The 14,917-nt window shown below is 44.1% G+C and overlaps 1 protein-coding gene across 8 annotated transcripts in view; it reads right to left on the reverse strand.

Annotated features, from left to right (window-relative positions):
- LOC138946212 (E3 ubiquitin-protein ligase TRIP12-like) overlaps nt 1–14,917 on the reverse strand; it is a 158,397-nt gene that overhangs the window by 10,774 nt on the left and 132,706 nt on the right. For all 8 annotated transcript variants that reach the window (XR_011449207.1, XM_070317731.1, XM_070317732.1 and 5 more), the window contains 4 exons: nt 10,216–10,330; nt 6,945–7,099; nt 3,554–3,718; nt 2,883–3,044 (listed from right to left, as the gene is read on the reverse strand). Coding sequence is in view for 7 of the 8 variants with exons in the window: in XM_070317731.1 (XP_070173832.1) it covers nt 2,883–3,044; nt 3,554–3,718; nt 6,945–7,099; nt 10,216–10,330 (597 nt within the window). In the remaining variant the exon portion in view is untranslated. The remainder of the gene's footprint in view (nt 1–2,882; nt 3,045–3,553; nt 3,719–6,944; nt 7,100–10,215; nt 10,331–14,917) is intronic.

Here is a 14,917-nt window from a genome sequence, read left to right on the forward strand (position 1 = left end):
CTTTCAACATAAATGCCACAATCCAAAATTCAGCTCTTTTATTACCACAACGGTGAAAATTAGTCTCTGTTGGATTTTTTTTTTATATATTAGCAACCCCCCCCCCCCCTCCCCCACCCTCAAGACCCAACTTTGTTTTGTGGTGAAAATGTGGTAGAAAACAGGATGGAGTCTTAAAATAGGGGTAAATTCAAAGATGTTGTGAACAAAAAATCTTTTACATTTTTGGTAAAAAGGTCTCAAAAGGTTAGGAGTCTTCTGTTTCTACTGGCTCTTCTACCTATCCGATCCAAGATGCACATTATGCCACAACTACAGCCTTGATTATCCGATCCAAGATGCACATTATGCCACAACTACAGCCTTGATTATCCGATCCAAGATGCACATTATGCCACAACTACAGCCTTGATTATCCGATCCAAGAAGCACATTATGCCACAACTACAGCCTTGATTATCCGATCCAAGATGCACATTATGCCACAACTACAGCCTTGATTATCCGATCCAAGATGCACATTATGCCACAACTACAGCCTTGATTATCCGATCCAAGATGCACATTATGCCACAACTACAGCCTTGATTATCCGATCCAAGATGCACATTATGCCACAACTACAGCCTTGATTATCCGATCCAAGATGCACATTATGCCACAACTACAGCCTTGATTATCCGATCCAAGATGCACATTATGCCACAACTACAGCCTTGATTATCCGATCCAAGATGCACATTATGCCACAACTACAGCCTTGATTATCCGATCCAAGATGCACATTATGCCACAACTACAGCCTTGATTATCCGATCCAAGATGCACATTATGCCACAACTACAGCCTTGATTATCCGATCCAAGATGCACATTATGCCACAACTACAGCCTTGATTATCCGATCCAAGATGCACATTATGCCACAACTACAGCCTTGATTATCCGATCCAAGATGCACATTATGCCACAACTACAGCCTTGATTATCCGATCCAAGATGCACATTATGCCACAACTACAGCCTTGATTATCCGATCCAAGATGCACATTATGCCACAACTACAGCCTTGATTATCCGATCCAAGATGCACATTATGCCACAACTACAGCCTTGATTATCCGATCCAAGAAGCACATTATGCCACAACTACAGCCTTGATTATCCGATCCAAGAAGCACATTATGCCACAACTACAGCCTTGATTATCCGATCCAAGATGCACATTATGCCACAACTACAGCCTTGATTATCCGATCCAAGATGCACATTATGCCACAACTACAGCCTTGATTATCCGATCCAAGATGCACATTATGCCACAACTACAGCCTTGATTATCCGATCCAAGATGCACATTATGCCACAACTACAGCCTTGATTATCCGATCCAAGATGCACATTATGCCACAACTACAGCCTTGATTATCCGATCCAAGATGCACATTATGCCACAACTACAGCCTTGATTATCCGATCCAAGATGCACATTATGCCACAACTACAGCCTTGATTATCCGATCCAAGATGCACATTATGCCACAACTACAGCCTTGATTATCCGATCCAAGATGCACATTATGCCACAACTACAGCCTTGATTATCCGATCCAAGATGCACATTATGCCACAACTACAGCCTTGATTATCCGATCCAAGATGCACATTATGCCACAACTACAGCCTTGATTATCCGATCCAAGATGCACATTATGCCACAACTACAGCCTTGATTATCCGATCCAAGATGCACATTATGCCACAACTACAGCCTTGATTATCCGATCCAAGAAGCACATTATGCCACAACTACAGCCTTGATTATCCGATCCAAGATGCACATTATGCCACAACTACAGCCTTGATTATCCGATCCAAGAAGCACATTATGCCACAACTACAGCCTTGATTATCCGATCCAAGATGCACATTATGCCACAACTACAGCCTTGATTATCCGATCCAAGATGCACATTATGCCACAACTACAGCCTTGATTATCCGATCCAAGATGCACATTATGCCACAACTACAGCCTTGATTATCCGATCCAAGATGCACATTATGCCACAACTACAGCCTTGATTATCCGATCCAAGATGCACATTATGCCACAACTACAGCCTTGATTATCCGATCCAAGATGCACATTATGCCACAACTACAGCCTTGATTATCCGATCCAAGATGCACATTATGCCACAACTACAGCCTTGATTATCCGATCCAAGATGCACATTATGCCACAACTACAGCCTTGATTATCCGATCCAAGATGCACATTATGCCACAACTACAGCCTTGATTATCCGATCCAAGATGCACATTATGCCACAACTACAGCCTTGATTATCCGATCCAAGATGCACATTATGCCACAACTACAGCCTTAATTATCCGATCCAAGATGCACATTATGCCACAACTACAGCCTTGATTATCCGATCCAAGATGCACATTATGCCACAACTACAGCCTTGATTATCCGATCCAAGATGCACATTATGCCACAACTACAGCCTTGATTATCCGATCCAAGATGCACATTATGCCACAACTACAGCCTTGATTATCCGATCCAAGATGCACATTATGCCACAACTACAGCCTTGATTCATCTAAACCATTTACAGCTTGGACTCAACTACAAGCCAGCTCACAGCTTTTCTTGGGGGAAACACCTGGGAAAATGCCCCCAATGGTTTCACAGCAATGGCGACAAAGCGCATTGACCCTCGTTTGACATAATGTTGGGCCCTACCTGTAAGTATTCCTGTAGATTATGCAGGGTGACCCTCGTTAGACATGATGTTGGGCCCTACCTGTAAGTATTCCTGTTGATTATGCAGGGTGACCCCCGTTAGACATGATGTTGGGCCCTACCTGTAAGTATTCCTGTAGATTATGCAGGGTGACCTGGCAGTCCTTGCCCCCCTTCTTCAGCTCTATGGTGGTGCCGGGCAGTACGAAGTACAGATCAAGGTCTTCAATGCTGACGCCGTCCAACGTCAGGCTGTCCAAGGCTAGCTGGCGGCTCTCCTCCGTCTGTTAGAGCAAAAAAACATGAATCAGTCATGTTGGTAAGTTTGACTGGTCTGCCTACCTGGGTTTCCTGGGTGCAGAATGGGGGTAGAAAGGTGATTGAAAACAACAGTTGGGAGACCGTTTGTTGTACGTAGGGGGTGGGGGAGAAAGGTGACTACAGATAAAGAGTTGGGGTGGAGGAGTGCTGTGCACACACACACACACACACACACACTCACACACACACTCACACACTCACACACACACACACACACTCACACATACACGCACACACACACACTCTCACACACACACAAACACACTCACACACTCACACACACACACACACTCATACACACACACACTCACACTCTCTTCCCCAACCCTCCTCCCCAAGCCCCACCCATACTTCACACACATTCTAGACAGAAAAGAGACTGGTTGGTGTAGAGGTGTTCCTTGTGGTGCAGGATGGCCTCTCTCCCACACACATACCTCCCCCACACACACTCACATACACAATGACTCACATGGGACTGGTCGGCGTAGATGTGTTTCTTGTGGTGCAGGATGGCCTCCAGCGTCTGGAAGGAGCGGGCCATGACGGGGTCGATGTGATGCAGGTCGGCAGAGTTCAGGCTGTGCTCCTGGTTCAGCAGCCACTTGTAGAACGTGGGGCTCAGCGGCACGTCAATCTGACAACACCAAAGGAAATGTATCGACTGTAGAACGTGGGGCTCACTGGCACGTCAATCTGACAACACCAAAGGAAATGTATCGACTGTAGAACGTGGGGCTCACTGGCACGTCAATCTGATTACACCAAAGGAAATGTATCGACTGTAGAACGTGGGGCTCACTGGCACGTCAATCTGACAACACCAAAGGAAATGTATCGACTGTAGAACGTGGGGCTCACTGGCACGTCAATCTGACAACACCAAAGGAAATGTATCGACTGAACATGGGATTTTTCTTCTTTGAGCCATGTGACATCAGAGTCTGACAACTACGAACATTTAGGTGACTAGCCGTCACAGTCTGACAACTACTAACATTTAGGTGACTAGCCGTCAGAGTCTGACAACTACGAACATTTAGGTGACTAGCCGTCAGAGTCTGACAACTACTAACATTTAGGTGACTAGCCGTCAGAGTCTGACAACTACTAACATTTAGGTGACTAGCCGTCAGAGTCTGACAACTACGAACATTTAGGTGACTAGCCGTCAGAGTCTGACAACTACTAACATTTAGGTGACTAGCCGTCAGAGTCTGACAACTACTAACATTTAGGTGACTAGCCGTCAGAGTCTGACAACTACTAACATTTAGGTGACTAGACATCAGAGTCTGACAACTACTAACATTTAGGTGACCAGCCGTCAGAGTCTGACAACTACTAACATTTAGGTGACCAGCCGTCAGTCTGACAACTACGAACATTTAGGTGACTAGCCGTGACTACAAAAGAGTGCTTGTTTGTGTGCGTTCACTCATACAAAATAAAAAGTTATTCTAACTGAAATCGATCGATACAAAAATGTTAGTTGTATTTTTGACCCAAGATTACAGAGCCAACCAGCAAATATAATGCATCGGCTTTGATCTGACCGCACAGATTGCTTGTTGGCCTTGAGATCTCATGTCAATGACAGATATTGAAACCAGCTTGTTGGCCTTGAGATCTCATGTCAATGACAGATATTGAAACCAGCTTGTTGGCCTTGAGATCTCATGTCAATGACAGATATTGAAACCAGCTTGTTGGCCTTGAGATCTCATGTCAATGACAGATATTGAAACCAGCTTGTTGGCCTTAAGATCTCATGTCAATGACAGATATTGAAACCAGCTTGTTGGCCTTGAGATCTCATGTCAATGACAGATATTGAAACCAGCTTGTTGGCCTTGAGATCTCATGTCAATGACAGATATTGAAACCAGCTTGTTGGCCTTGAGATCTCATGTCAATGACAGATATTGAAACCAGCTTGTTGGCCTTGAGATCTCATGTCAATGACAGATATTGAAACCAGCTTGTTGGCTTTGAGATCTCATGTCAATGACAGATATTGAAACCAGCTTGTTGGCCTTGAGATCTCATGTCAATGACAGATATTGAAACCAGCTTGTTGGCCTTGAGATCTCATATCAATGACAGATATTGAAACCAGCTTGTTGGCCTTGAGATCTCATGTCAATGACAGATATTGAAACCAGCTTGTTGGCTTTGAGATCTGATGTCAATGACAGATATTGAAACCAGCTTGTAGGCCTTGAGATCTCATGTCAATGACAGATATTGAAACCAGCTTGTTGGCCTTGAGATCTCATGTCAATGACAGATATTGAAACCAGCTTGTTGGCCTTGAGATCTCATGTCAATGACAGATATTGAAACCAGCCTGTTGGCCTTGAGATCTCATGTCAATGACAGATATTGAAACCAGCTTGTTGGCCTTGAGATCTCATGTCAATGACAGATATTGAAACCAGCTTGTTGGCCTTGAGATCTCATGTCAATGACAGATATTGAAACCAGCTTGTTGGCCTTGAGATCTCATGTCAATGACAGATATTGAAACCAGCTTGTTGGCCTTGAGAGATATTGAAACCAGCTTGTTGGCCTTGAGATCTGATGTCAATGACAGATATTGAAACCAGCTTGTAGGCCTTGAGATCTCATGTCAATGACAGATATTGAAACCAGCTTGTTGGCCATGAGATCTAATGTCAATGACAGATATTGAAACCAGCTTGTTGGCCTTGAGATCTCATGTCAATGACAGATATCGAAACCAGCTTGTTGGCCTCGAGATCTCATGTCAATGACAGATATTGAAACCAGCTTGTTGGCCTTGAGATCTCATGTCAATGACAGATATTGAAACCAGCTTGTTGGCCTTGAGATCTCATGTCAATGACAGATATTGAAACCAGCTTGTTGGCCTTGAGATCCCATGTCAATGACAGATATTGAAACCAGCTTGTTGGCCTTGAGATCTCATGTCAATGACAGATATTGAAACCAGCTTGTTGGCCTTGAGATCTCATGTCAATGACAGATATTGAAACCAGCCTGTTGGCCTTGAGATCTCATGTCAATGACAGATATTGAAACCAGCTTGTTGGCCTTGAGATCTCATGTCAATGACAGATATTGAAACCAGCTTGTTGGCCTTGAGATCTCATGTCAATGACAGATATTGAAACCAGCTTGTTGGCTTTGAGATCTGATGTCAATGACAGATATTGAAACCAGCTTGTAGGCCTTGACAGATATTGAAACCAGCTTGTTGGCTTTGAGATCTGATGTCAATGACAGATATTGAAACCAGCTTGTAGGCCTTGAGATCTCATGTCAATGACAGATATTGAAACCAGCTTGTTGGCCATGAGATCTAATGTCAATGACAGATATTGAAACCAGCTTGTTGGCCTTGAGATCTCATGTCAATGACAGATATCGAAACCAGCTTGTTGGCCTCGAGATCTCATGTCAATGACAGATATTGAAACCAGCTTGTTGGCCTTGAGATCTCATGTCAATGACAGATATTCAAACCAGCTTGTTGGCCTTGAGATCTCATGTCAATGACAGATATTGAAACCAGCTTGTTGGCCTTGAGATCTCATGTCAATGACAGATATTCAAACCAGCTTGTTGGCCTTGAGATCTCATGTCAATGACAGATATTCAAACCAGCTTGTTGGCCTTGCTTACTGGCACTGACCTTGGGTCAATAAACAGAGGACACCTTTCATGTCTGAGGACAAACATATTTCTAGTCTGTATTTTCTTTGTGCCCAAGTATTTTCTTCTTCACATTTTAACCTTAAAAGTGGGGGTTGCGCATTTTACAAGGAAGCGCCTTAATAGTCCCGAATATACGGTACCTGAAACTGAAGTTTACATACCATTCTAGAATCCATCAGCGCCTTGGCCATGAACTTGCCCAGGAACTTGAACTTGGCCTTGACCTTGTTGACAATGGCGGCCTTGGCATTGCGAGCCAGGGGTGCTGGGAACAAGCCCTTGGAGGTATGGATGTAGTCCACCTTGGAGTCAGGTTCTGCAACGACAAGAAGTTTTACAGTGGAACCTCCTTCTAGACACCACACCCCCTCTCCCCCTTGTGGCATATTAAAGCAGCTCTCACCAAATCTCAGTAGCACAGAACACCCCCACATTTATGACGCACCAATTTTAAATCCACTTTAAAGAATTTCTGTTAATTTGTTTTCCTGTTCATTCATCTGCATTTGAAGACTTCCTCCTTTGTAAGACGTCATTTTGTGAAACTTTCAGGGTCTCCAAAGGGGACGAGGATGGGGGGCGGGAAAGACCACTGTCAGCTGAATTCATGTTTTAAAGTAGTAGAAGAGAGCGGGAAAGACCACTGTCGGCTTACTTTATGTTTTAAAGTAGTAGAAGAGAACGGAAAAGACCACTGTCAGCTGACTTCATGTTTTAAAGTAGTAGAAGAGAGCGGGAAAGACCACTGTCAGCTGACATCATGTTTTAAAGTAGTAGAAGAGAGCGGGAAAGACCACTGTCAGCTGACTTCTTGTTTTAAAGTAGTAGAAGAGAGCGGGAAAGACCACTCTCAGCTGACTTCATGTTTTAAAGTAGTAGAAGAGAGCGGGAAAGACCACTGTCAGCTGACTTCATGTTTTAAAGTAGTAGAAGAGAGCGGGAAAGACCACTGTCAGCTGACTTCATGTTTTAAAGTAGTAGAAGAGAGCGGGAAAGACCACTGTCAGCTGACTTCATGTTTTAAAGTAGTAGAAGAGAGCGGGAAAGACCACTGTCGGCTTACTTTATGTTTTAAAGTAGTAGAAGAGAACGGAAAAGACCACTGTCAGCTGACTTCATGTTTTAAAGTAGTAGAAGAGAGCGGGAAAGACCACTGTCAGCTGACTTCATGTTTTAAAGTAGTAGAAGAGAGCGGGAAAGACCACTGTCAGCTGACTTCATGTTTTAAAGTAGTAGAAGAGGGCGGGAAAGACCACTGTCAGCTGACATCATGTTTTAAAGTAGTAGAAGAGGGCGGGAAAGACCACTGTCAGCTGACTTCATGTTTTAAAGTAGTAGAAGAGAGCGGGAAAGACCACTGTCAGCTGACTTCATGTTTTAAAGTAGTAGAAGAGAGCGGGTAAGACCACTGTCAGCTGACTTCATGTTTTAAAGTAGTAGAAGAGAGCGGGAAAGACCACTGTCAGCTGACTTCATGTTTTAAAGTAGTAGAAGAGAGCGGGAAAGACCACTGTCAGCTGACTTCATGTTTTAAGGTAGTAGAAGAGAGCGGGTAAGACCACTGTCAGCTGACTTCATGTTTTAAAGTAGTAGAAGAGGGCGGGAAAGACCACTCTCAGCTGACTTCATGTTTTAAAGTAGTAGAAGAGAGCGGGAAAGACCACTGTCAGCTGACTTCATGTTTTAAAGTAGTAGAAGAGGGCGTGAAAGACCACTGTCAGCTGACTTCATGTTTTAAAGTAGTAGAAGAGAGCGGGAAAGACCACTGTCAGCTGACTTCATGTTTTAAAGTAGTAGAAGAGAGCGGGAAAGACCACTGTCAGCTGACTTCATGTTTTAAAGTAGTAGAAGAGAGCGGGAAAGACCACTGTCAGCTGACATGTTTTAAAGTAATAGAAGAGAGCGGGAAAGACCACTGTCAGCTGACTTCATGTTTTAAAGTAGTAGAAGAGAGCGGGAAAGACCACTGTCAGCTGACATCATGTTTTAAAGTAGTAGAAGAGAACGGAAAAGACCACTGTCAGCTGACTTCATGTTTTAAAGTAGTAGAAGAGGGCGGGAAAGACCACTGTCAGCTGACTTCTTGTTTTAAAGTAGTAGAAGAGGGCGGGAAAGACCACTGTCAGCTGACTTCTTGTTTTAAAGTAGTAGAAGAGAGCGGGAAAGACCACTGTCAGCTGACTTCATGTTTTAAAGTAGTAGAAGAGAGCGGGAAAGACCACTGTCAGCTGACTTCATGTTTTAAAGTAGTAGAAGAGAGAGGGAAAGACCACTGTCAGCGGACTTCATGTTTTAAAGTAGTAGAAGAGAGCGGGAAAGACCACTGTCAGCTGACTTCATGTTTTAAAGTAGTAGAAGAGAGCGGGAAAGACCACTGTCAGCTGACTTCATGTTTTAAAGTAGTAGAAGAGGGCGGGAAAGACCACTGTCAGCTGACTTCATGTTTTAAAGTAGTAGAAGAGAACGTACTTAAGAAGAAAATGGGAGTAAAAAATGTGCATGATCCCATTGCAGTCCTCATCGACTCATCGACATGCACAACACAACCATTTCAGTCTGGAAACATCAGCGTACCTCGAACTATCAGCGTACCCAGAACTATCAGCGTACCCAGAACCATCAGCGTACCTAGAACCATCAGCGTACCCAGAACTATCAGCGTACCTAGAACCATCAGCGTACCCAGAACTATCAGCATACCCAGAACTATCAGCATACCCAGAACTATCAGCGTACCCAGAACTATCAGCTCTAGTGAACGACAAAGAAGAAGAAGAAGCGTACCTAGAACCATCAGCGTACCTAGAACTATCAGCGTACCCAGAACTATCAGCGTACCTAGAACTATCAGCGTACCTAGAACCATCAGCGTACCCAGAACTATCAGCATACCCAGAACTATCAGCGTACCTAGAACTATCAGCGTACCCAGAACTATCAGCGTACCCAGAACTATCAGCGTACCTAGAACCATCAGCGTACCCAGAACTATCAGCGTACCCAGAACTATCAGCGTACCTAGAACCATCAGCGTATCTAGAACTATCAGTGTACCCAGAACTATCAGTGTACCTAGAACTATCAGCGTACCCAGAACTATCAGCGTACCTAGAACCATCAGCGTATCTAGAACTATCAGTGTACCTAGAACCATCAGCGTACCTAGAACTATCAGCGTACCCAGAACTATCAGCGTACCCAGAACTATCAGCGTACCTAGAACCATCAGCGTACCCAGAACTATCAGCGTACCTAGAACTATCAGCGTACCTAGAACTATCAGCGTACCTACAACTATCAGCGTACCTACAACTATCAGCGTACCTACAACTATCAGCGTACCTAGATCTGTCAGCGTACCTACAAACATGAGCGTACCTAAAACCATCAGCGTATCTAGAAACATGAGCGTAGCTAAAAACATGAGCGTACCTGTCTGACTCGACATCTGCACCTGTTCCCCTTTCCACAGCTCCAGGTCTGCTCTCTGCAGTTCTTTGGACACCAGGGCATAAAACTCTAGGGTAGGGCCCAGGCCTGTTCCCACCTGGACAAATAACAAAGGGTTAGGGTTAGGGTTAGGGTTAGGGTAGGGCCCAGGCCTGTTCCCACCTGGACAAATAACAAAGGGTTAGGGTTAGGGTAGGACCCAGGCCTGTTCCCACCTGGACAAATAACAAAGGGTTAGGGTTAGGGTTAGGGTCCAGGCCTGTTCCCACCTGGACAAATAACAAAGGGTTAGGGTTAGGGTAGGGCCCAGGCCTGTTCCCACCTGGACAAATAACAAAGGGTTAGGGTTAGGGTAGGGCCCAGGCCTGTTCCCACCTGGACAAATAAAGGGTTAGGGTTAGGGTAGGGCCCAGGCCTGTTCCCACCTGGACAAATAACAAAGGGTTAGGGTTAGGGTTAGGGTAGGGCCCAGGCCTGTTCCCACCTGGACAAATAACAAAGGGTTAGGGTTAGGGTTAGGGTAGGGCCCAGGCCTGTTCCCACCTGGACAAATAACAAAGGGTTAGGGTTAGGGTTAGGGTAGGGCCCAGGCCTGTTCCCACCTGGACAAATAACAAAGGGATGAATGAAAAGCAGGACCAATTCTTTCTTTCTTTCTTTATTTGGTGTTTAACGTCGTTTTCAACCACGAAGCAGGACCAATAAGACACGAACAAAAAGCATAACTACTTATAGTGATCCCTCACTTTTTAACTTCTAATTGTTGTGTGCACATAAAAGGGTCCAGCTGGGTGTGAACCAAGCTCCCAAGTCTGATTGGTTAAAATTGAGGTTTGTTAGTGACCTTGGGTCCCAACCAGTTGGGCACTTTCTCCTGCACCCCACTCAAGACGTCTAAGAATAGAAGTTTTCAAAAGAAGTAGATATTTCAAACTGGTTATGAAGAGAATATCTACCGGCCCCCGTGGCGCAGTGGTTAGCGCATCGGACTGCGGGCCGGGAGATCGTGGTTCGAATCCCATAAGGGGAGCGTGGGTTTTTCGAGCTTCGGTCGGCTCCTACCCAGAGTGGAAGTGCTAAAGTTCCAATGGGAAGGCTGGGATCACACAGCCGAGTGTCATTCACTTCACGAATGCGATTGACTCAGAAAGCGCAAAAATAAAAAATAAATTGTCTCGATTCTTGTGACCCTTCCTGCTCAGGGCTCTCGTGGTGACCTTGGCTCCAGTGTTCCTGCTCCAGCCATCCCTGAATATTCTGCTGCCAGCCTGGGATGCTCCGGGGGGGTTGACGGAAGGACGCAGTGGCGGTCTGCTCTCTGAGGAGACGCTCACTCAGTCTGGCTCCGTGACTTAACAGTCAGTGTCATAAGTAGAGGGCTTAGTAGGTAGCGGTGCCTGTGTCCCTTGCCAGGAACAGGACCAATACAGAGATGAGATTCCCTAAAAGTGTTTTGGGAGGAAATTATTTGGCGGGGGTTCGGGGGCCGTAGAAGGCCCCCAGTGGGGTCCAGGCCCCCTGAAGCTGAAGATTTTTTGACACTTTGACCATAAAAAAAGACTTGGAAATGAGTCCGAGCAGTAGAAGCATACAACATTTTGTCAGTCATATGTGCAACATTTAAGTAACTTTAGCTCAGGAATTTCCCGGAACAGTCAACTTTTTAATAGAATCTCCAAGTCGGAGCGACAGTTTTCTCCCGCGTAGTTCAGACGTGACGATTTCTTCCTACCATTTCGGAACCCACTTATTCTTCACACCCTGGTCGATCTCCGACGCCAAAACATGTTCGCTTTCCGTCAATGTTCTCACCGACGCATGTTCTCACCGACGCCATCTTTGTAACTGAGCAGGCTAAAGCCGACAGCTGAATCAGCCCGTTTATGAATTTTCGGAATGAAGACACTCGGTGAAAGGGAAACTTAGTCCCAAATGGAAAGTTCATATTCGGGTCGAAGGTCCACTTCCTTCGATACGGAGGTTATGTTGTCATTATTTTATCGGAGATTTGATCTGTAAAATCGACTTTAGGGTTGTAGGTAGGACTTTACAGATCGAATCCAATGTAACCACAACAATTACTCTACCCCCCCCCCCCCCCCCCCCCATTTTTTCTCAACGGATTTAGACGATTCAGAAAAATGGTCCTGGGAACGAACTTTTGGGCGGAATTCCGCCAATTGGCGGAAGAATCTCATCCCTGCAATACTGAACACCGTCGAAGTGACTCTGCAGCAGTGCAGTGTCATCTTCCGAGGGTAACCTACCGCAGCGGCCTGACATCCTTCCCTGGAGTGTCTGTAAAATTAGTGAGGGTGCCCAGGTGTCTGACCAACACTGGGGGCTCATTGATTCGACAAAGTCTGGCGGCGGAACGAAGTTCAGGGGTGGATGTTGCAGTGAGTGCTGGGACGGGGCGGCGTGGGTGCATACTGGGAGAAGGAACAAGCATAGGGACAAGCAAAGAAGAAAAAGAGAAAAGAGGGAAAATAGAAAGAGAAAGTGAACAGGAGGAAGAGGAGGAAGAAGAAAAAAAGAAAGAAAAAAAAAAAAAAAATTAAGAGAATATCTGGGAAAACAAGGTATCAAAATAGGGCTCTCAGTGTAGTCAACATTTTGTCACATTCTTTAAGCTGTACAAATTCTCAGTGTAGTCAACATTTTTTCCCATTCTTTAAGCTGTACAAATTCTCAGTGTAGTCAACATTTTTTCCTATTCTTTAAGCTATACAAATTCTCAGTGTAGTCAACATTTTTTCCCATTCTTGCTATACAAATTCTCAGTGTAGTCAACATTTTGTCCCATTCTTTAAGCTATACAAATTCTCAGTGTAGTCAACATTTTGTCACATTCTTTAAGCTGTACAAATTCTCAGTGTAGTCAACATTTTTTCCCATTCTTTAAGCTGTACAAATTCTCAGTGTAGTCAACATTTTTTCCCATTCTTTAAGCTGTACAAATTCTCAGTGTAGTCAACATTTTTTCCTATTCTTTAAGCTATACAAATTCTCAGTGTAGTCAACATTTTTTCCCATTCTTGCTATACAAATTCTATGTCAAAGTGAAGTGTCTTGGTAATCTTGATTTTTGATTCCATTTAATCAATGCACACAAATCTTCTTCATTTTCTTCTTCTTCGTTCATGGGGTGAAACTCCCACGTTCACTCATGTTTTTGCATGAGTGGGTTTTTACGTGTATGACTGTTTTTACCCCGCCATTCAGGCAGCATACGCCTATTTCGGGGGAAGCATGCTGGGTATTTTCGTGTTTATACAACCCACCGAACTCTGATTACAGGATCTTTTCCGTGCGCACTTGGTCTTATGCTTGCGTGTACACACGAAGGGGGATAAGGCACAAGCAGGTCTGCACATAACTTGACCTGGGAGATCGGAAAAATCTCCACCCTTAACCCACCAGGCGGCCACGGACCTAATTCGAACTCACGACCTTCCGATTAGGAGGCCGATGTGTTACACACCGCTACTGCGTCCGTCGCACACAAATCAACATTCAATGACCTTTTTTTCAGTAAAAATATTTTGAACAAAACTTCTCCCCTTTTCTTTGAAATTTGTATCTCCATCTGTCAATGCGGATCTTGTAACATCTGTAGGTTAACAAAGAACCAAGACAGGTTTTCTATAGCAGAAACCCACCCCCCCCCTTCCCCTAGCCTAAGACACATCTAGATAAGTGTGCTTACTTAATTGCCTAAGACACATCCAGATAAGTGTGCTTACTTAATTGCCTAAGACACATCCAGATAAGTGTGCTTACTTAAAGGTGGTCGTCTACATTTTTGCTTTTTTTCAATAATCTTATGGTTAGATTTCAATATAAAATTATGTCAAATGATGAATGAACCATGGGGAAAAAAGTTATAGAAAAAAAAAATATGTAAAAAAAGATTTTATTTTTGGGTAGCGTGACTCACGCTTCCAATATTTTGTTTTCTGTTTGCTGAGAACATGTGCTTTGCCTAAAAATACTGACCAATCAAATTCATGTCACTATGCTTATAGCCACGCCCAAACAAGTGCAGCAACAGTTTGACACTGGAGCGCTGTCCACGCTTTTTTTTAAACGCACAAAATGCAGGGGATTTGAGAGGAGTTTTGCGCTTGGCATTTTCCAAATAAAGATATCCTACTATGAGTACTACGCTGGAATACTACAATGAATTTTCAAACGGCTACACTGGCTTTGTCTTTCCTGATCGAAAGGGGGTGTATTGTTGATATTTGTAGATAATAGACTCTGCATTTTAATGGTCAAATGGCGATTTCATGTAAAAATGTAGACAAGGACCTTTAATTGCCTAAGACACATCCAGATAAGTGTGCTTACTTAATTGCCTAAGACACATCTAGATAAGTGTGCTTACTTAATTGCCTAAGACACATCCAGATAAGTGTGCTTACTTAATTGCCTAAGACACATCCAGATAAGTGTGCTTACTTAATTGCCTAAGACACATCCAGATAAGTGTGCTTACTTAATTGCCTAAGACACATCCAGATAAGTGTGCTTACTTAATTGCCTAAGACACATCCACAAAAGTGAGCTTACTTAATTGCCCAAGACACATCCAGATAAGTGTGCTTACTTAATTGCCTAAGACACATCCAGATAAGTGTGCTTACTTAATTGCCTAAGACACATCTAGATAAGTGTGCTT

Source organism: Littorina saxatilis, linkage group LG13 (genome assembly GCF_037325665.1).
Source record: "Littorina saxatilis isolate snail1 linkage group LG13, US_GU_Lsax_2.0, whole genome shotgun sequence".
NCBI classification, from domain to species: Eukaryota; Metazoa; Mollusca; class Gastropoda; order Littorinimorpha; family Littorinidae; genus Littorina; species Littorina saxatilis.